General features: G+C 39.8%; 1 protein-coding gene across 4 annotated transcripts in view; it reads right to left on the reverse strand.

Moving 5' to 3' along the window:
* Positions 1–2,809: 2,809 nt before the first annotated feature.
* The window catches only part of LOC126162157 ((E3-independent) E2 ubiquitin-conjugating enzyme UBE2O), a 227,908-nt gene continuing 207,212 nt past the window's right edge, over positions 2,810–23,505 (reverse strand). For all 4 annotated transcript variants that reach the window (XM_049918460.1, XM_049918459.1, XM_049918463.1 and 1 more), the window contains 5 exons: positions 21,886–22,049; positions 20,063–20,324; positions 16,653–16,854; positions 7,020–7,126; positions 2,810–4,023 (listed from right to left, as the gene is read on the reverse strand). In XM_049918460.1, the coding sequence (XP_049774417.1) occupies positions 3,881–4,023; positions 7,020–7,126; positions 16,653–16,854; positions 20,063–20,324; positions 21,886–22,049 (878 nt within the window). In that variant the 3' untranslated portion in view covers positions 2,810–3,880. The remainder of the gene's footprint in view (positions 4,024–7,019; positions 7,127–16,652; positions 16,855–20,062; positions 20,325–21,885; positions 22,050–23,505) is intronic.

A 23,505-nucleotide genomic window follows, 5' to 3' on the forward strand; every position in this document is an offset into this window, starting at 1 on the left:
CTATCAATATTATTTTTATTAAACTACATGCCTATTTCAGATATACAGCCACTGTCACACAGTCAGGTTATACAAATATATTATGTCCTTAAAAATCATTTACTATGCAGCAGGCCCAGAGGATTACTGAAAAATGTTCTTGTCAAGACTGTTCTATGTGCTTGTGCATTGAATGATTCTTGTGTATAATGCTCACGTTTTAGACGCACTGATTACTACGTTTTAAAGCTTAGTTCCTGCACTAATAAGTGATAGGTGGCCTAATGGAGTAGGAGCTCTTCTCAGCTTTTTGTTTACAATGCTCTGATTTCTCAGGTATTCAGAACTAATTCTGTAGTGTGTATAAGTTTGGGCGATTATTTGAAACTTCCTGATAGACTGAAACTGGACCGGGATACTAACCTAGAAACTTTGCCTTTAGTGGGCAAGTGCTCTACTGACCGAGCTAACCAAGCATGACTCATGCCCCATCCCAAATGTAGGAGATTAGATAATGGTGGAAATAAAGCTACGAGGGAGGGTCATGAGTCATGCTTGGGTAGCTCAGTCAGTAAAGCGCTTGCCCACAAAAGGCAATGGTCCTGGGTAAAGTCCTGGTCTGGCTCAAAGTTTTAATCTAGCACAGAGTTTGAAATCTCCAGTTTACAGGGCTTTCTAAATCTTCAGTATTAATTAAATTGTAGCACTTAAAACTTAAGCTCTACCCTCCACAGTTATATATATATATATTAGAGAGAGAGAGAGAGAGAGAGGTGGACATTTACTTGTTTCTTAAATCCATTTGTTATTTATTAAACACCATATAGTATTTCTGTTGTTTTAACCTGCCACAAAATTTACATACTGCTTCAAATACAGAAGCCAAAAATTAAAAACACTCCTATACAAGAGAGAATAAATGCAGTTTCTTATGCACAACTGAAACTGGACTAACTACAGCAAGAAAAATAAACTATCCTCCCAGCAGAGGAGAGGAGAAGGGATTGGGGTGATATTTTTGAAAGTCTTAGATTCAGCATCTTGTTTTGCATTAGAGTGGCAATTCAAAAGGCAGAGTTTGTAGGACATAATTATCCATTTTTGAGAAAATCTTAGAATTCCTTAGTGGTTGGGCAAAAGGCAAATTTTATAATTTGCAGTTCTCCAATATGGCTCCTTCGTAGACATTGGTCTGCTCACTGGGAATGAGGGAAATCAACCGGCAGAAATGCAGATTTTATACAAGGGCTGGATACAAAGTAGTGGTAAAACTGCTGTAACATCAAAGTGGTGAGTTAGTGAGCTGCCACCTGTGTTGGTACAACAAAGGCCTCCGAGACGAGTTTTTACAGTGATTAGGGACAGTATTTCCCGATCTACTGCAGTGTGTAGACCACTGAACATCTTAGCAACAGTGCAACCACCCTATCATCATATTTGCAAAGCTAGAGCAAAGTTCTTGCCTCAAGACTGAAGAAACACGAGGCTGGAGTGTGCAAGAATGTTTTCAGGGACTGTGTGAAGCATGTGGTGATGCAGTATTGCCATACAGCGTAGGCGCACGATGTGTTAAAAGCATTCAGATTAGGAGAGATGCTGTGAAGGATCACCCTCCCACAGGACAATGAAGTTTAATGCCTAGCTTCCTTGTAGGACGTTGATCGACACTTGGACTCTGCACGAGTTAGCAGCAGAAGTCAGAGTATGCCACAAAACTGTGCTCCACATTCTGGGATACTGAAAAATTGCAGCACATTGGATAATCCATGAAATATCTCAGGTACAACAATGGGGACTGCTTTGTTATTACACAGGAGTTGTTGGGCTGGTACCCAATGGAAGGTAACAGCTTTCTTTGATGCAGCATCACAATTACCATCACTGGCTGTACTCGTATGAACCAAACTTGAAACGCCAATACAATGAATGGAGGCACCCAGTTCTCCTTGCCCACAGAAAGTACGCAGTACACGAAGTGCTGTGAAGGTGATGTTCACTGTGGCGTATGACAATGATGTGGTAATGTTGCATCATGCAATACCACCAAGTGTGATGGTAGATGCTGCCTACTACTGCATGTTCCTGCAACACCACCTTTGTCCAGCACTCAAGCGAAAACAACGATATTTCATGGAACAGCACCCCATCATTCTGCATGACAATGCATGATGCCACACAGCTGCTGCTGTCCAGGACATTTTGTGCCGCTGGCAATGGGAGAGTCCGGAACATCCATCATACTCACCCTACATGATTCACTGTGATTACGATCTCCAAAGTGAAAGAACAACAGCGAGGGATCCGTTAACACCACAGATGACATTATCCATGCCATAGGGTGGTCGATGCAAGACATCAACAGACACTGACATCCAAATGGTATACAACGCCTTCTGGACATTTGGCAAAAGGTCATAAATTATGAGGACAATTATATTGAAGGTGTAGTGGAAGTACCTCAGTCAATACAGTTATTCCCAAGAAAAATAATAGTTTTTATTACTGTTTATCCAACCCTTGTATTGGTGTGGCAGTGTGTGTAAGGTTGCGCTTTACCCAAGACTGCCAGTAGGACTAATGTGTTCTGTATATGCCAAATGATCCTTGCTTTATGTTAATGTACAATAAGTGGGACAATTACAAAAAAAACTGAAGTCTTGAAACTAGTCTCTGCATGCAAAAATGCACAAAAACAATTGGAACTTACACAAAAAAAATTTCTACAAGTTATGAAATTGTTATTGGGACTTTTAAATGGGCCAGTTATTCAATTTAAACACAACCTTGCAAGGAGTGATTGACAGAACACTGATATAAACAATGCACCAAATCAACGAACCAAACTTAATTTTATTTTTGTGCTTGCATTTTACACTTCAACAATATACCAGATATTTCTTATTATAGTATCAGGAAAAAATATATATGTGTATGTAATTTACAACGGAGCAATTGCATGCAGAGCAAGAACTAGTTCTGTTCCATAAAAATGCCTTTTCAAAGAGTCTTATAAATAACAGTTTCTTCACATTACACACTGAAAAATGCTGTGTTTTGTTACACAAAATCAGAGTAAAAACAACCAAACACAGTTAACTGATAATCTTGACTGTCTTGGGATAGGAATTCCCTTCACTGTGGTACTTCACATATTGACAATTACACAGCAGATATACATACATTAAATATACAACAGTTCATTTTTAAATATTTATCTACATCATGATATATTTTTCAGCACCACTTTTCAATGTCCTTACATTACACACGATCACAAGAGCCAGACAAAATTATCAGAACTCCCTGAGTTAACAGAAAATTTATTAACAGAAGAAACAAAGGTCAGGAGCAATGCCTATACTCATACTGACATGATGTCAAAACTTACAAAGAGCAGCAACAGTAGCAGCACAGCATTTCGTTGCATCACAGTTGTGTGAAAAAGTGACTGCTCATACCTAAGGAGTGGATGTACTGTACAATATTCTCTTTACTGATTTTTATTTATTATGACCGATCTAAATTTTACAATTAAAGTATGAACAAAAAATACTAGCAAATTCTACATGTTTATAGTCTTTTCTCCAAACATATGATGTAGAAGAGGTGTAGTTTGCTTTTAAGGAAATTCCTATGCTGCAGTTAAGTTTTTTGACACTGGAGTTACTCTTAAATAAAGATGAAGGTAAAAGATTGTTTCAATACGTCACCAATACTATAATCACCAACAAAACAACAGTTAAGTCCGTGTCCATTCTTCATTATACGGTAGTGCCAGTGACTGGGCAGAAAGAATAAATAAATATTTGGGAGGGATGGCAGCATGGCCTACCGCAGAGTGCCTATAGTGAGCGCTGAGGCAACTTGTTGCTAAATGTAGGCAATGTGGATGAAGCATGTACTAACTGGCGGGCGTCAGGACACCCACCGATGCAAGAACCTCACGGAATGTGACCAAAGTTTTGCGTAGTGTGAGACAGAATCCTTTCGAGGCAGGAATCAGAGGAAAATCAGGTAGCGGGACTTTCAAGTCATTTGTTAATTCTGTAAAGAAGAAAGAGAGAGCATTAGACAATTATTTACACTTACACTGATATAGCACTTGCAACTTACATAAATAATTTATGTTACAATAATGAATAATTCACATTACATATAGTTATAACATGTAACCACATGTGACAATCAAATATGGGCTGAAGCTATTTATTTACAATATTTTATTTATTGCTAGGATTTGTATTGTATAGCATTGTATTTTATGTTAACCGGGGGCCTAGAAATGAAGGAGAGGCTCAGTCCCCACCGCAGCCGCAGTGGTCCACAACAACTACCACAGTCCACTTCACCCCTCTGCCGCCTGACACCGAGCAACTCTTTCAGGGTTATTGTGCGGTTCAGCCCCCTGTGGACCCATGTCTTGCGTTATCCCTGCTGCATTGCACTTCAAATGTGGACCAACATACTAGGAAGCATGTGGTTGTTAAGCTTTTGCTAACCAGTGTAAATGTAGGAAAGATGAACAGAATATACGAAAACCTTTAAGAAAATGACAACACAAATGTTATAGTCCACTCGTATGTAACATCTTTGAAATGAAAATGATTTCAGCTGAGACAGAGCGCACATATTTAATAATAATAGTGGTTCAGAGCAGTTCCCGTATCTCACTGTGTATCCATACTGCAAGCTCTATTTTAACACATGTATAGGAAAATGAAACATTACAGATCCATGAGTGTATTTAATCTGCAGTTAAAAAGTCTCTCTATCTTTAAGTTGACAGCTCTTTAATGAACCTGCTAAAACCATAGTTCTTTAACTGCATCCCTCTCCCCAATATTTTCCCCCTCCCTCACAAAAAGTCAAGATTTGTCACACTTTCCTGTCAAACAAGATCTTTCCAAAGAAGGGAAAATACATTTAATTTTTAAACTGCGTACAACATTCTCTTGCTGGAAAGAACGACAATAAAAACTAGGTGGAATGAGAGTGGAACTGGATAAAATAGGAATAAGGTTTGCAAATGAGTAATAGCTAATACAAATCCTATACAAGAGGATATCCAATTGTAAATAAGGTAACACTTATGGACACCAAGTAACAGCAACTAAACACAGTTTTAATGGCAGTCAAATACAGGGCTATTACAAATGATTGAAGCGATTTCATAAATTCACTGTAGCTCCATTCACTGACATATGGTCGCGACACACTACAGATACGTAGAAAAACTCAAAGTTTTGTTCGGCTGAAGCTGCACTTCAGGTTTCTGCCGTCAGAGCGCTCGAGAGCGCAGTGAGACAAAATGGCGACAGGAGCCGAGAAAGCATATGTCGTGCTTGAAATGCACTCACATCAGTCAGTCATAACAGTGCAACGACACTTCAGGACGAAGTTCAACAAAGATCCACCAACTGCTAACACCATTCGGCGATGGTATGCGCAGTTTAAAGCTTCTGGATGCCTCTGTAAGGGGAAATCAACGGGTCGGCCTGCAATGAGCGAAGAAACGGTTGAACGCGTGCGGGCAAGTTCCACGCGTAGCCCGCGGAAAATTTGCTCATGCCACAACTGGAGACCGACAGCGTCGACTTCATCTTTCAACAGGATGGTGCTCCACCGCACTTCCATCATGATGTTCGGCATTTCTTAAACAGGACATTGGAAAACCGATGGATCGGTCGTGGTGGAGATCATGATCAGCAATTCATGTCATGGCCTCCACGCTCTCCCAACTTAACCCCATGCGATTTCTTTCTGTGGGGTTATGTGAAAGATTCAGTGTTTAAACCTCCTCTACCAAGAAACGTGCCAGAACTGCGAGCTCGCATCAACGATGCTTTCGAACTCATTGATGGGGACATGCTGCGCCGAGTGTGGGAGGAACTTGATTATCGGCTTGATGTCTGCCGAATCACTAAAGGGGCACATATCGAACATTTGTGAATGCCTAAAAAAACTTTTTCAGTTTTTGTATGTGTGTGCAAAGCACTGTGAAAATATCTCAAATAATAAAGTTATTGTAGAGCTGTGAAATCGCTTCAATCATTTGTAATAACCCTGTATATGCAGAAAGTATGTGTACAATGACGGGAGCTAACCTGGAGTGAAAGTATCAATTTGTTGAAAAGAACAAAAAAACTTTCAGTAAATTTTACAGGAACTTTATTAAGGAGTAATGCATACGAAGTATAAAAGAATGGCAGCTGAATCTTGTTGCAAAAAATGCTGGAAAATAAAAAGCAAAGTTTAGTCATCAACATGCAGTTTCAATGCTGCCTGATTATGTTTACAAGAAGCATAGCTGAAATGCATGAAGTCACCTGGTTTCAGCCTAGCATTTTGCATCATATTTTGTCAAATGGTCTTCCTGCATAACCAAGACAAATAACAGGGCAGAGTTCCAATAAAGCTTCTTTAATGAAAAGTAACACTTAAAGAGTGTACCACCAATTTATAGCTGACTCTATTCACTAACAACGCATATGCAAAAATAAAGGAATGAGATGAAATGCTAGGTCTTTGATTGTCAAATACTTTATCAGTACCTACAGAGGCATGGGGAACTGCGTGAAACAAATTTTGTCTGAAAATGTTGCTGTAGTATACTTTATTATCTTGCTGAATTACAAATGAATTTCGTTACAAAAGTGAAACTAATCCTATTTTTGACAAGAGTGGTACAAAGAAGCATGTTTGTGCCCTATTTACAAGATATGAAAAGCAAATGAACTACTTGTTTTTTGGTAACCTGACAGGAAAGGTGGCACAATCAGTGAACAATATATGAGACCAGTTTTATCACTATGCACTCTTGGCATAGAAGTGTCTAGAAGGGATCTGGATTGATCTACTGCAACTCAAAAACAAGGAACACCGATTAAAAAAACTCTAAAATGGATTTGAAAACAAGAAGAATTAACTAGTTCTGACATAAATATAAGAGAAGAGAGTGAGGTAAGGAAGGTCTTATGAATGAAACCAATATAAATATTCATGCTGAAGTACAGTAATCTCAAAAATCATGATGAACTAACCTGTCTCATGCAGCTGACGGAACGTAGTTGGTGTTGTAGGCGACAGGGGATGTGATGAATTGTATCGCTCTGAGATGTCCAGCCACGATTCCAACCGCCTCAGCAATCTACAAAAAAGACAGAGTTAAACTTTACATTACAAAAGTTATTTTATATTCCCAACAATGCAAAAGCTAGTCTATTATTTAATGTGTGATCAGATGTGGTGTAGTGTGGTGTGTTACCTTTCTTTAATTTTTTAGTATGATACAATATACAGTTTTTTGTTATCTAAATGATGTGATAGTCTTGGATTGTTATAGCAGCAGGCCAAAATATTCACACAAATATACTGTGCAAAATCAATGTTTGATCAGCAGTCCTTGAGCAAAATTTAATTTGAGTTCATTTTTTATTAATATTCTGATGGTAAACTCTTGTCATAATTAATACTACATACTTCTATAATAACCCATAAGAACAGCAAAGATTATCATAAAAAGTAAACAAAAATCCACAACACGCATGCATGCACACGACCACTGTCTAAGGTCGCTGAGGCTGGACTGCGTACTGCAACTATGCCTGATGGGAGAAACAATCTGTAGACGGTGGGGGTAAGGAGGAGACTTGAGTGTGAAAGGGGTGGGGTAGTAGGAGGTAAGTAGAGGAGGGGGGAAAAGACTACTGGGTGCATTGGTCAAATAGAAGGCTGGGTAGTGCTGGGGTGGGAGCAGGGCACCATCCTTTACCAACCTATTCAAGGGCCATCAACAGGAATTCTTCCTAACCATACAGAGCAGCAAACACTTAACCTAGTTCAATTCACTGTGACCTGGACTGAGGGCGAGGATACTGTATCCACATTTTTCCAGAACCTTGGCAACTTGTCCCCTATTCGTTCCACTTGGTTCTCCTTAACCCAACAAGCCACCTTCCTTCATGTCGGTCTTCACCTCAACGATGACTACATCAGTATCTCTGACCATATCAAACCCACAAACCACTAGCAACACTTCCACTTTGACAGCTCCTCTCATTCCGCACCAAGAAGCAAGAAGGCCCTTCCACACAGCCTGGCCACCTGTGGCAGTCACGTCTGCAGTGATGAGCAGTCCCTTTCCACATATACCGTGGGTCTCACTGAGGCCTTCAGAGAGCAAAATTACCCTCCCAACCTTGTACACACGTCTTGTTTCTAGTCACCAATCACTTCCCACATTTCCAATGTCACGGTACAAAAGAGCACTCCCCTCATAACTTGGAACCACCCACGACTGGAGCAACTGTATCACATTCTCCTCCAGGATTTTGACAACTTGTCATACCCTGAAACAAGGTGTATTACCCCTCCCATAGTGGTATTCTATCACACAATGAACTTACACTTGTCCTTGTTCATCAATACTCCACGTCTACTCCCAATCCTTTGTCTCATGGCTCACATCCCTGACTAGATGCAAAACCTGTCCCATACATTCTCCCACGACCACCTACTTCAGACTGCCCCTCCCCTCCCTCCTTCCCCCTTAGCCTCCCGACACTGCACCTGACAGCTTCGTCATGCCACCATCTAGTCCCTGCACGCACCGCCTAGTAGTGCTTTCTTCTCTTCCTCCACCTGTACCCTGTTATCTCTCCCCCTTCCCCCACCCACTCTGGATTGTTGCTTCTGTGTGATGCAGCTGCATACTGGTTGGAGTGACCACTGACAGTTATCGCGCGCGCGCGCGCGCGCGCGCGCGCGCGCGCGCGCGCGCGCGCGCGTGTGTGTGTGTGTGTGTGTGTGTGTGTGTGAGTGTGTGTGTGTGTGTTTCCTTTCCGAAAAAGAATTTGGCCAAAAGCTCAGTGTGTAACAATCTTTTCGTTGTATCTGTCTGCAACTCAACGTCTATCTATGTGATGGGAGGAATCTATCCTTTTCACAATACTGTCATTACAAGAATATCATTAATTTTAAATTTCATGTAATTCTGCACAATTAATGAAAAATATAGATTAATGGTAAAGCATCTCAGAAAATTTCATTTCTCATTAGCCAGTGTTCTCCCACACAAATAAAATATGTTTTTTTCTTTGCTTATTTTTATTTATTTAATTTATGAATGTCCAATTCCAAGGTCTACCTCCTTACAATTGATTTAGACCACAAAAATATACATGTTTAATGTATCGAAGTGGTTCCCAATCTATGTGGCACAGTGCTGCAGCTGTGCTACAGAACTACCAAAAAAATAATTCAAAATCAGACACTTTCTGCATCTGTAATTGACATAGAGAGAACAAACAAACCGACTGACTTGTGTCCACGATCCATTGGAAAGTATATCCCACGCAATTCTGAACAGTGTAATAATGAATACTTGTGCAAAAGGAACTCTGGCTGCAATCCTTTGTCTAGCTTCAGCTATGAAGTGGCTTACTACCTGAACCATGTAACGTGTGAATTGTAGATATTATGTCGAGAGCTAAGTGAACACTATTCTCTGCCAATAATGCACTGGGTATGTCTTTGGCATGCCACCCTTTGAGGTCCAACAATATTGTAGTGAATACGGAGCCACATGTTCATTGATTAATGTGAAGGAGTGTGCTGACAGGTGTGTAAATAAAGTGCAGTGTTGCCACATAAACCGTGTCAGGGAAGGGCACTGGTTTGATATTCATTATTTTGCTATGAAGTTGTTCATATGGTAGGCATTGTGGAAATGTCACTATGATTACAGTTTTACTGTCTTGAGCCAAGGGTAGAGCTAACATTCACTTCTCATCACCACTTTCATGGCTCGCTAGATAATCATGGTAATTAATGTAATAAATTGTTGTTCCGATTCCTTTAAAAATGGACAATTTTTTTACCGAAGTTGAATAACAAACACAGAACTGAAAATGAGGAGGACACATCACTTTTCAGAAAGCAAAAAATATTATAGTAATTATGATAATAGTTATTTGGATCTTGGCTTTAAATCAACAAATGTGAAGTGAAATTACAGTTTTGGCAGCATATCGCATTCTTCCAATAAGTAAAAACACCACTTAGAAGCCAGCCTTCCAGGTTTTGTCAGTAAATTTTGCAACTGCACTACCAGGAACTTAGATGAATCAAAAGAACAAAAAGGTACTTGTGAATAACAAATAATACTTTGTTAACATTATAGAAAGTTGCAAGTAGACTTGAAAGTGTAAGAAGCCACAAGCCACAGCAGAAAAATGATCCACTGTAGATTTCATAAATATTATCCACTAGCGAACCCAGCAATGCTTCATAATTGATAAAGATGTATGGGAATTGGATATAGGTCCCGATCTCCTTCTCCTTCGCCCTCAATGTCCATCTCCTCCTCCTATTCCCTCTTTGTCCATCACCCTCCACTTCTCATTCCCCCTCTCGCTGACCTAGAGCCTTGTTTATTGTAACTGCCAATGAAACCTTGACTGAGAATTAAGGTCACTTAAAATAAACAGGTAAATCTGTTGGGATCATTGGTATAATTAATATGAGAGACCTCTCCTGCTTCTTGTTCTTAAGGACAGCAGCTTCAAAGGCCTATTTCACACAATTTTAGTGTGTTAACAGATAGGATGATGAAGTTTCAGATGATTCAGATTTCATAGTACTATTCTAATCATAAGCCGATAAGCCACAAATACAACTATCCCATTTTCTGCTCACTGTTGTGTATACAATTTTTGTAGAAAAAACTTATATGGTAGAACAAATTGTCTAATGGTTTAAATACTCTGCTATCATACTTAAAAGTAACTGTGACAAAGAAAATGAAACCGCACATTTTCATGACAATGCATTTTCTTTTTTGCAGTTCAATTTAACAGAAAACCTGAAAATTGTCATTTAAAAAAATGTATAGTCTGCATTCGTCCAAATGTTTATTACAGTAACAAGCAAAAATTTGTGGAATATTGTGTAAAAATTTGAAGTAAATCAATCAAGAACTTTGAGATTTTTGGTAACAACATTTACGATATACAACTATGTCCGCCAAACATTTATGAGAGTATCATGCAAAAATGTGAAGCAGACTGATCAACAAATTTCTCAGATTTTTGTTACCAACATTTCTGTTTATGTAGAATGTATGTATGTATTTATATACCAAAAATTATTCAAAACAATATGTAGCCTATGTCCATCCAAATGTTTATCATAGTATCATGTAAAAATACAATGTAAACGAGTCAAGATCTTTTGGAGACTTTTGGTAACAAAGGTAAACAACGACTTGTCTATATAGCAGTATAGATATACAGATGTTTCATGTTTCGAGTGGTTGGGTGGGGGTTGGGGAGGGGGGAGTTTTTGAGAGTGCCTTTACCTACAAATACTATGTCTCAGAGTTCAGCTTGGGATACGGTGTTCCGAAAGGATAGACTAAACACAGTTGGCAGTGGCATGTTTGTTACTGTTAGAATAGTTTATCTTGTTGCAAAATTGAAGTAGATAGTTCCTGTGAGTTAGTGAACTAGGTAGTTCCTCTGAGTTAGTGAACTAGGTAGAGTTAGTGAAGTAGTTAGTTCCTGTGAGTTAGTATGGGCAGAGGTCATGCTTGGCAACCAGAATATAACAATAACTGGATCCTTTTACCGACCTCCCAATTCAGATGATAGAATTACTGAAAGGTTCTACTAAAACCCGAGTTTGCTTTCAAACATGTAGCCGACTTACACAATTATAGGTGGTGGTTGTTTTTAATTTACCTTCAATATGTTGGCAAAAATACATGTTTAATTCTGGATGTACATATAAAACATCATCTGAAATTGTGCTAAACACATTCTCTGAAAATTATTTTGAGAAGTTAGTTCATGAACCCACGCACATAGTAAACAGTTGTGAAAACACACTTGACCTCTTAGCAACAAATAATCCTGAGTTAATAACAAGCATCAAAATGGATACAGGGATTATCGAACACAGGTTTGTCATAGTGGGATTCAATGTTGCAACCCCCACATCCTCCAAAAAAGCAGATAAAAATCACTCGATGCCTTACTGAGAGACAATCTCCTCTCCTTCCAAATTAACAATGTAAGTCCAGACCAGATGTGACTTGAATTCAAAGAAATAGCATCAGCAGCAACTGAGAGATTTATACCAAATAAATTAACAAACGATGGAGCTGATCCCCCACAGTACACAAAACGGGTCAAAACGCTGTTGCAGACATGCCAAATTTAAACAGATGCAAACACAAGTCACTTCACAAAGGCTGTTATTGTGTAATGCGGAGCAATGTTGGAAGTGTCCGCTGCAAGGTGTTACAGAAACATGACATGCTCTGTGAAGACTTACAAAGCAGTTCAATTGATTGTGTGTTCTGTAGTACTGTGCGTTCCGTACTTATTGTCATCGGGCTTTCATTTCGTTTAATTCTTCAAATGTTTTGCAGCACTTTGAGGAGAACCTCCAGCAACAATGCCATGCTGGATCCAAGAGCTGTATTACGTGCTTTCACAGGATCTTGAAGATAGAAATTCCTTTGCAAAAATTAAATCAGCATGCTTGGGAGATGAATGATACTAGCCGCGACATGTCATCTGAGCTAGTTTCATTGCATTGATACTTAAAATCTCAGAAACAGTTACGAAAATCCTGCAGAAACTTAACCCTTTCACTGCGACAGATTTGCTCTCTGCATTCCCTGCCGAGGATGGCTTTTGTTATGGGGGTACTGCTTACCAAAAGCAGGTGCCTTTGCTGAGAGGCAGTATTCTGGCCAACACAAAAAAACTTAACTGATTTTTTTGAAAACCAAAAAGTGAAAAAATTCGTCTTTTGCATATCTCACAGTCTGGGAATGGGGTACAGAAAAGGAGAGTTGCAGAGAAGGGGAGAAGACCAGAGGGTGTGATGGCAGAGAGCAGCCCACAATGAGTGTGAGATGTGCATTGGGAGGACGTGACAAAAGAGATGGGGCAGAAATGATTCGGTGATGGGTGTGGCTACAGTAGTTAAAGACAGGTTGAGGCTGGGACAATCTTTTGTAAGAGTAACTACCATCTGTGCAGTTCAGAAAAGCTGGTGGTGGAGGGGAGGATCCAGATGGCCTGGGTTGTGAAGCAGCGACTAGAATTAATCATGTAATGTTCAGCTTTATGTTCGGAGTAGTCCACTCTGCACTTGACCATAGTTTGGCACTGGCAGTTGATCCAGGTGGTCAGCTGGTTGTTAGTCATATCAATATAGAAAGCTGTGTAATGAGTGCAACAGAGCTGGTATATGACATGACTGCTTTCACGGGTGGCCCAGCCTTTGACGGGGTACCATAAGATTGTGGTAGGACTAGAATAGGAAGTGTTGGAAGGGTGGATTGGATAATCTTGTACCTGTCTCTTCCATAGGGATATGATACTGTGGCAAGAGGTTGGGACAGAGTGGCAAGGGGTCGGGATAGGGAGTGGCACAGGGATGGACTAGAATGTTGTGGAGGTTGGGTAGGTTAGGGAACATTTTAGGAGGAGTGGGGAGGATCTAGGGTAGGATGACTCATTTTAGGGCATTTTGGCAGGTGTTATTTCTTTCACGCCAAAAAATTCCTCCCACTCAGTCTGGCCACCCAGTGTCAAGAATTCCTATGCCCAGTATGCTGGGCCGGGGTAGCCGAGCGGTTCTAGGCGCTACAGTCTGGAACCGCGCGACCGCTACGGTCGCAGGTTCGAATCCTGCCATGGGCATGGATGTGTGTGATGTCATTAGGTTAGTTAGGTTTAAGTAGTTCTAAGTTCTAGGGGACTGATGACCTCAGAAGTTAAGTCCCATAGTGCTCAGAGCCATTTGAACCATTTTGAACCCAGTATGCTGAGGGTCTCACCAAGACCTTCTGAGACAAGCGCAATAATCCAGATATAGTCTGCAAATAGCTCTCCCGTGCCCTTTACCCTCCCAACACCCCCAACAACCAGCCACAAAGGAGCGCCCCCTTCATCAACCAAAACCACAGCAGACTGCAACAACTGAATCACATTCTTCAGGCCAGGGCTATGATTACCTATCATCCTACCCAAGATCCTTTCCACTTCTACTAAAGTGGTGTTCTACTGCCCACCAAACCTCTCCAACATCCTAGTCCATCCCTATGTGACTCCCAATCCCAACCCCTTGCCACAAGGACCATATCCCTGTGGAAGACTCAGGTGCAAGACCTGCCCAATCTGTCCACACAGCACTTCCTATTCCAGTCCTGCCACATGATTATCCTACCTGTGAAAGCAGCAATGTCATATACCAGCTCTGCTACAGTCACTGCACAGCTTTTTGTATTGATATGACTACCAATTAACTACCGTATTTACTCGAATCTAAGCCGCACTCGAATCTAAGCCGCACCTGAAAAATGAGACTCGAAATATGGAAAAAAAAATTTCCCGGATCTAAGCCGCACCTGAAATTTGAGACTAGAAATTCACGGGGAGAGAAAAGTTTTAGGCTGCATCTCCAAAACGAAACAAAGTTGGTCCATTGTAATATGAGACACAATTTAGGTTGAATGAATGACGATATAGCGACAGTAGTTTGGTTCGAGTCGTAAGCTTAGCAGTTAAGCTTTACCAGGTAGCCATTGCTATGCATCAGGTGCTCCGTCCGTATTTATACGGGTACCCTTCCTTTTTCACGTGCTTCGTCTGGTTTGAATTGATTGCTTATTTTTCTTTTGATCTGATAAGCGCAGTTCTTTTTGTTATAGGTGTTTACGTCACTCTAAGCTGAAAATGCATTACTGTACTGTGTCATACATTGTTTGTCGCATTCTGATAGTACGTGTTTACGGTCTGTCGCCGCTCGCGGCATGGCTTGCTTTGTGAGCGCTACCGCCGCTTTAAAAAAAAAAAAAAAGAGAGAAGAAGAAGAAGAAGAAGAAGAAGAAGAAGAAGAGAGGAATCGTCTCATTAGCGAAACAATGGCAAGAGACTGATATTTGTTGTTACTTACACTGCTGCTTTCTTTGATAATGATCAACAAGAACCAAATAATAGACTGCGTATTATAGAAGATGTTCTGAACGAGAATTTAGCAAAAATTTTTTCTCCCTTTGAAAATCTTTGCAGGTGCCTCTTCAGTACATTACATTCTGCACAGAAATTAGAGTCATCTTAGATTTAAAAATCTAGTCAATTGCTGTGCTTCATTTCTGACTGTATCACTATTAGGCATAAGAATAATACGAATATAAACATGACATGATATGTATATTCTTCCGCGTTTGCTGTTGTCTCACTCTAGTTTCGTAGTTTATGAGGCAGACAGGGTTTAAATGAGATAGCAGCAAACACGAAACATATACATGGCAAAATGTTTATATTCGTATTATTCTTATGGTGAAGAGAATACTGCATGTGATCACAATTTATAAAAGATCCTGTTAGCAACCATCTCTTCTCACAGATAGGAAAAAATTCAGAATGTAGAGTTGGCCATATTGACAAACATCCCAAACAGTCTTGCCAGTCGGATTTTTGTAGTACATTGAAATGCTGCTACATTCGAAGATGAACAATACGGAATTTGTATTTACTTCGTTGGATAATGTATGAAAATGCAGTGGTCGAAACTCGGGGTCGGGAGAAAGAAGCTCGTCTTTTACCTTCTTTTTTTAATTTATTTACTGACGCAGAGGTTTTGGTGCCAGTATTTATCTTTGTGCCTACAAAGCATGCCTGTGTAGCGCTACATATATTCGACGGCAGAAGTTTAGTTGTGGCGGCACCCACCAATATTTTTCACAACTTCCGCTTGCTTTGCACTCGATTCTAAGCCACAGGGCAGTTTTTTGGATCAAAAAAACCGGAAATAAAGTGCGGCTTAGATTCGAGTAAATACGGTCACCAGGGATGAATGGCCACTGCCAAACTGTGGCCAACAGCAAAGAAGACCACCCTATATCACAACATGCAAATTAACACAATATGATAGATTTTGATGGCTGCTTCACTACTCAAGCAATCTGCAGGTTCCCCCCCCCCACCCCCCGCCCCCCCCCCCCCCCCCCCTCCATAAGCTTTTCTGAACTGCCCAGATAGGAGTTATTCTTAAAACTCATTCTCTGCTCCCGAAATTACCCTGGCCTCAACCTACATTAACAAACTGTCCCCACCCCATGTCCTATCACCTCCTCCCTGTTCTTGTCTCCCACCCTCTTTTTGTGCCACCCTCCGCCACATCACCCGCCCATCTTTCCCCACTCTTGTCCTTTCCCTCAATTCCCCAATCTCCTGCCCACAGCCTCCTGATGCCATGTCTGCTGGCCGTCTAGTCCCTCCACATTCTGCCAGACAGCACTCCACTACCCCCCACCCATACACTGATACCCCTTCCCCTTCCCTGCCCCTCCTCCAGATTGCTGCTTCCATTTCATGTGGCAGCTGCATTCTGGTTTGAAATGCTAGAGTTGGTGGTCGTGTGTGAGGTGTGCTTGCTTGTGTAAATGAGTATGTGTTTTTCTCTTTCTGATGAAGGCTGCGGCCAAAAGCTTATGTGTAAATGGTCTTAATTGTGCCGGTCTGCAAATTAAGTGTCAACTTTGTGGGAAGTAGAAATCTACCTTTACCTTACACTGTTGATACGTTTCATGAACTTAAGTTATGTGTACTTCATTACTATTATAATCAAATCTGATAATATCATACAATACATACTTGCTGGCATTACTGTTAAAATGCATGATGATTTCTTCTTTGAAAACTGAAGGAGGTTGCAGAAGCAGCTTTGTCATTGCCTGAACCAATTTTAGGCACAGCCATTTCATTGTACATTCGAGAATTTTCTTTTCCTTGCTGTGAACCTTTCTGTTCTCATAACCAGCTTCATTGAAGTATGGTTCACTCACTAGTATGAGACCTAGGAAGCAATAATAAATACAACTGTGTATTTTATGCCAGAAACCATGGTAGTGCGAGCAATAACTTTAACATTACACAGATTACAAGAAAATGATCAAAATTATACATAAAATATAATTTAACTAACATTTCATTTCAGAAATTAGCAGAAAGTTTAAATTTTCCAACACAAAATAAAATTTTTACAATATGACCACTTTTATTTACTCTTGGTGTTTTCCCTTTATATTGAGTGTCTCCATAACACAATACTGTAAACATCTGTACTAATAATTAGAACTGTAAAACTATTGTGTGTGTATTTGAACCCACCAGCCTCAAAAACCTACTAGACAGAGTTTTATACATATTACTGTTATAAGTGCACACATAAATCTGTCTATTACGTTTCCATGACTGAACTGCTGAACAGATTTCCTATGAAACTTGGTATTTGAAGAATATTACATGAATTAAAAGACACTTATTTACTCTTGGAAAAAGCTTTGTACTCTGACTTTTGAACTTTTATAGTATTTGTGAAAATGTTCTTATTGGTTCATATGTGCCACACGACACGATTCAACGCAGCAAACTAATGACTTTTGGTACGGAGATAGCCTGAGCACAGAGAAAGAACACAGAGAGGAGGGGGGGGGGGGGGGGGCAGAGATGCTAAACATAGATGCTCAATTAATTCTAGGATCTGGTGTTTTCAGTTAAGATTGTAATCATCCTGCAATCTCCCACGCTTCTTGTATTTCACTGTTTAAGTACAGCATTTTTGTAGCTTGGAGTCACCTATGTGAGCTAATGATTTGTACACTATGTGATCAAATGTATTCGGACATTTGGATGAAAATGACTTACAAGTTCGTGGCACCCTCCATCGGTAATGCTGGAATTCAACATGGTGTTGGCGTACCCTTAGCCTTGACGACGGCTTCCACTCTCGCAGGAATAAGTTCAATCAGGTGCTAGAAGGTTTCTTGGGGAATGGCAGCCCATTCTTCATGGAGTGCTGCACTGAGGAGAGGTACTGATGTCAGTCGGCGAGGCCTGGTACAAAATTGGCATTCCAAAACATCCCAAATGTGTTCTACACGAAAGAGGTCAGGACTCTGTGCAGGCCAGTCCATTACAGGGATGTTGTTGTCATGTAACCACTCTGTCACAGGCTGTGCATTATGAACAGGTGCTCAATTGTGTTGAAAGATGCAATTGCCACCCCCAAATTGCTCCTCAACAATGGGAAACAAGAAGGTGCTTAAATCATCAATGTAGGCCTGTGGTGTGGTAGTGCCACGCAAAACAACAAGGGATGGAAGCCCCCTACATGAAAAACACAACCACACCATAACACCACCATCTCTGAATTTTACTGTTGGCAATACACATACTGGCAGATGGTGTTCACCGAGCATTTGCCATACCCACACCCTGCCATTGGACAGACATTGTGTACCATGATTCGTCACTCCACACTATGTTTTTCCAATGTTCAATTATCCAATGTTTACACTCCTTACACCAAGTGATGCATCGTATTGCATTTACTGGCATGATGTGTGGCTTATGAGCAGCCGCTCAACCATGAAATCCAAGATTTTTCACCTCCTACCTAACTGTCATAGTACTTGCAGCGGATCCTGATGCAGTGTGGAATTCTTTCATGATGGTCTGGATAGATGCCTGCCTATTACATATTATGATCCTCTTCAACTGTCTGAGGTCTGTGTCAGTCAACAGATGAGGTCAGCCTGTACGCTTCCCTTCATGTTTCCATTTCACTATCACATCAGAAACAGTGGACCTAGAGATGTTTGGGGGCTGTGGAAATCTCACATACATATGTATGACAAGTAATACCCAGTCACCTGACCACGTATGAAGTCCGTGAGTTCCGCGGAGCACCCCATTCTGCTCTCTCACAATGTCTAATGACTACTGAGGTTGCTGACATGGAGTACCTGGCAGCAGGTGGCAGCACAATGCACCTAATACGAAAGACGTATGTTTTGGGGGGTGTCCAGATACTTTTGATCACATAGTGTAGCATTTCAAATAAATCTCAGTTTTTCTAGCAAGTCATATAATGATCATTTCGGCATCAGCCCATATAGTGATTGGTTTAACTTGCAAACTCAGCTTCCTTGGCCATTCTTGATGCCTTCTGGCTAGAGCATATAGACATTTTCATTTAATTTTCTATGCAGATATGCACCCTTCACAACAATATGCCAATATGACTGCTATCAATAGACAAATTGTTTCAAAAACTGACACAGAAGCATAAATTTTAAAATAATCTATGCCTTCTACTTGTGTAAAGCCCTTTGCAACTAAACAAGCTTCCTTTACTGAAATTACACTATATAGTAGCTTGACAAATTTCCAAGCATCACAATTAGTCATTCATTGCAACTATCCATCCAGCTGCCACAACAGAATTAAGTGCTTCATGATGCAATAGCAGTCAGTAATTGTTCCTTTCTCGCTCAACATACTTTGTGCTGCTTCATTATAAGCTTCACCTTTGTAATGATGTGTCACTGGATGGCATTTGCTTAAACCCACTTTTCTTTTATTATGTCCTGTTTTGGCCTGCACAGCTCTCCTAAAGTATAGGTGTGTTCCACAAGTTCCTGATCATCTTCAATTAATAAATGCATTTCTTTGAAATTTTTCTCCTGAACTGAGAAACTACAAAATTCCTATTCTGTGCTTGAATCTTCCTCTTCATTTCAGATTTCATCTTCGCTGCCTGGAAATGATAATGTTCCTTCATTGTACAGTTCAACAAATTCTTTCTGTTCAGTATTTTATGTTAAGTATTTGTCACTCAAAAAGTGCTTGAATATAGAGGCTCTAGATTTCACAACTTATTTTGTTTTTAGCATCCATATCCTGAATCTATGGCCATGTGCAGATTATCAATTGATCTACATCTGAGTGCGCAGTAAACATTAAAGGTCACAGGGACAACATAATGGTCATTTCAGCACACACTATAAGTTAATGCAATTACTTATTTGATACTGTCCAATTTTGGAATAGCGTAGTGTTCTTAAAACATGTAATCACACACACTTACTTGACATGATGACTGTTTACTATGAAGCAAAATTGGTTTCTTACTTGGAAAGAAATACTAACTTTCAGCAGATTAGCACCAAAACCACAGATGGGGTAGTGAAACTATACATACTGCTCATAAACCTCCTTACCTTGAATAGAAACAATTACTTGCAGAAGATTCGAATTAGATGTCCAGACTTCTGTTCCTTTCCCACTCCAGGTACCAAGTAAGCTAACACAAACCTTCCCATCTTCATAAAGATTTGGGTTCAAACGATCACTGCAATAGCTGATGTAATGACATAGTGGTGGAGCTTTTGGATAATCTGCTGACAGTTGGAAGTCAAAGAAGAATAACCCATCTTCATAAGGTGTTCGCTCTGGTCCACGGATCATCACTGAATAGAGATCCTGACAAAAAAGAAAGCGTGGTGTTACAAGTGGTGTCTGCACGCGTGAACACACACACACACACACACACACACACACACACACACACACACACACACACACCATGAAGAAAAGGTACTATAGTTCTTTTGAATGAATTCTCCCTTGTAGACCCAATAGGGCTACCTCAGCATGTACTTTAGGATAGGAAAATGAGCACAATTTTTAAAAGAATGTTTGATTATATCAAAAGCATAATAACCAACAATCATCCATTCAAAAGCCAACATTTTTATATACATACAAATTTCAGTGTGCACGTATTGTAAACAATATGAAGATTTTATGCAAGCTACAAAAAGGCAACACGTTTAATTCACTAAAATGTTAGTGTGGCTTACAATCTCAAAAATCTTATGCTTTACAACACATTACTACATTCAAAATCAATTATTGGAGTAGCAATGAGAAAATGTACACTTTCAAATTATGCACTACATATCATAGCACTTACTAAAGGAGAGCTAATGTCCTCAAGTTACTGATAATGATTTGGCATACACACCAAGAGCTGGTGCATTTTGTTTCCCGTGTAAAAAAAATTGTTGTTCAAATATAGGCTTGATTTTCCACTGAGGACAAATGAGCAAAAGAAAGGCTGCCCACACAGAGAAATTTACGAGTTGTAGCTATCTGGGCCACTTATAAAAGACATACTGTGTCATACATTGACATCATTGAATTGACATTTATGTGGGCTTTAAAATCAGTCCCCTGCCTAGTCTGTTATTAGGGCCATGTCAAATTGTGCTTCAGGTGAAGTGTGCTCATTCAGCTGCAGAGCACACAACTCAGCACAACATGATCAACTTAAAAAGCTGCTTTGCAGCTCAACCATCTGTATGCTGGTTCCTAATGTTATTCTAGTTTGTACAGATGGGGAAATTTTCTTTTGAGCACATCCTTCTTTATTCCAAGCTCCTTGGCCCATTTCAGGATGGTTTATTCCCTTCACACAACTTTTCCTCCATCCTCACCACATGTTCCTGCACTTCTCACTCAATCAGTTTCATATTTCTCTTTGACTTTCACACTTTCCTTGGCAGTCGCCTTCTATCCTAACCCCACTCCCCACCACTGAACAATGATTAATGCACTGTATTCATACTCAGGGTAAGGAAAGTTCAAATCCCTACGTTTCCTTGAAATAACTCAAGGTAAACGTCTGGATAATACCTCTGAAAAGAGCAGATGTATGATCAGTGTGTGCGTGGTCCATGTCTCCCCCTTTGTGTGTGTGTGTGTGTGTGTGTGTGTGTGTGTGTGTGTGTGTGTGTGTGTGGGGATGGGGGGGGGGGGTGGCGTGGCAGCGCACGCGCACATTTGGTGTTGGTTATGCACATATATATGGTACAATAATTCCTCTATATGTTAAGTGGCTCTTTGGTAACTGTTATGTTCAATAGTATTACACGAAAAATTATTTGTTCTCACTAATTAATCGACACTGCATATTTCATTTGGGAGATCTATAGGCATGTATCTCAATTCCAACAAACTACTTTTGTGAAAAGCATCTTACCATTCGGTCCTCGAAGCCTTTTACCCATATGCCATCTGGTAATGAGGTTCGGAGCAACTTTAACTCTTTGCGAACTGTGCGGAAGAAATTCTGTGGGTCGGTCGGTTGAAACATTGTCAGCTTAAATTTGTGGCTATTAGGTGCTGCCTCCATAACAGAGAAAGCTGAAACATAGGTTAATAGCACTGAACGAATATATATTTCATAAATACTAGTGTACTACAAGCTACGAAACTTAGATGTGAATAAAGATCAGGCAGAAAGAAAATGATTAAAATGAAAAATATTTAATATAGTTCCCAATTTTTTACACAATCATTAACAAGTTAAATATTAAGTTCTAAGATATCCAACACAGTCCACAGCATACATATTCACTGAATGAAATGAAGTCCCATGCTTCTTTACAGAGCGTAGGGGAATGATGCGGGAGACCCGCACCGCCTTACTAGGCATGGTCCTAACGGAGATGGTTTGCCGTTGCCTTCCTCCGACCGTAATGGAGATGAATGATGATGATGAAGACGACACAACAACACCCAGTCATCTCGAGGCAGGAAAAATCCCTGACCCCGCCGGGAATATTTAATATATTCTTACTCCACATTCTTCTTGTCATAAAATTATTATTTGCTATAATTTTTCAGTTTCACAAATGTTAATCTCCTTTTATATTAAAATAAATTAGTGGCATTTTCGAGTTTCTCATGTAACTTGTTCTACTGTTGCTGTGACAAGCAGTAGGTGGAAGAAATCTTTTGGTAGCTTTCTTCAATATTCTCAACTTCTCTTTCTGTTTTTGCAGATAGATATAAAATGATTAACTAGTTTAGTGAATAATGTAATCCTCACCAATATATTTTGAGACACACTGTTTATTTTAGCATATATGGTACAAAAATGTGAATGCACCTTCCTTCATGTCCATTGAATGCCACAGCTACCAGAATAATAATCAGGTCTGTCTGTCTTCATGTATTTGGACAAAAGTCGTTCGAATGAGTGTCTAATCAATAACAAAGAATACTTAACAAGAAAAATATCATGAATACAATACCTAAAACCAAGAATTCAAAGAAAGGATTTAGGTCACAGCTGGGGGTGGGGCCTGGTGGTTGCTATATTACGACCTTCTGTTCCCGGGAAGCACATGATCAAGAGAGCTCTACAACATAGATTATTCCTGGTGATAAGAAAGACAACAAAGCATACAAAATGCTTTCTCTTCAAATTATAAAAGATAATTTGTGCACATGTTAACCAGAATTGTTTCATCAGACAAATGACTTCTCAATGGTACACAATAATACGAAGTACTTTTCCGACATACTGGGAAGTAAAATACTGTCTCATTTATGAGAAAAATGCTACAGCGAAAAACTCAAAGCTGCTGTTCTGTCTAAACACATTCCTGTAAATTAATTTTTGTACATCATATAGTACACGTAGTCAGTATTTTTTATTTACCTTTTTTTTGTTAGTTGGACTTCTTCCTTAAGACATGTGAAAAGTGAAAAAAGTAGTTTAACTCAATGCTGTTCTTTTACAGAATTGAATAATTAATTAGTAGTTTAACTCAATTTTGTTCTTTTATGCAATTGAATCATTAATTATGAACAA

Source organism: Schistocerca cancellata, chromosome 2 (genome assembly GCF_023864275.1).
Source record: "Schistocerca cancellata isolate TAMUIC-IGC-003103 chromosome 2, iqSchCanc2.1, whole genome shotgun sequence".
NCBI classification, from domain to species: Eukaryota; Metazoa; Arthropoda; class Insecta; order Orthoptera; family Acrididae; genus Schistocerca; species Schistocerca cancellata.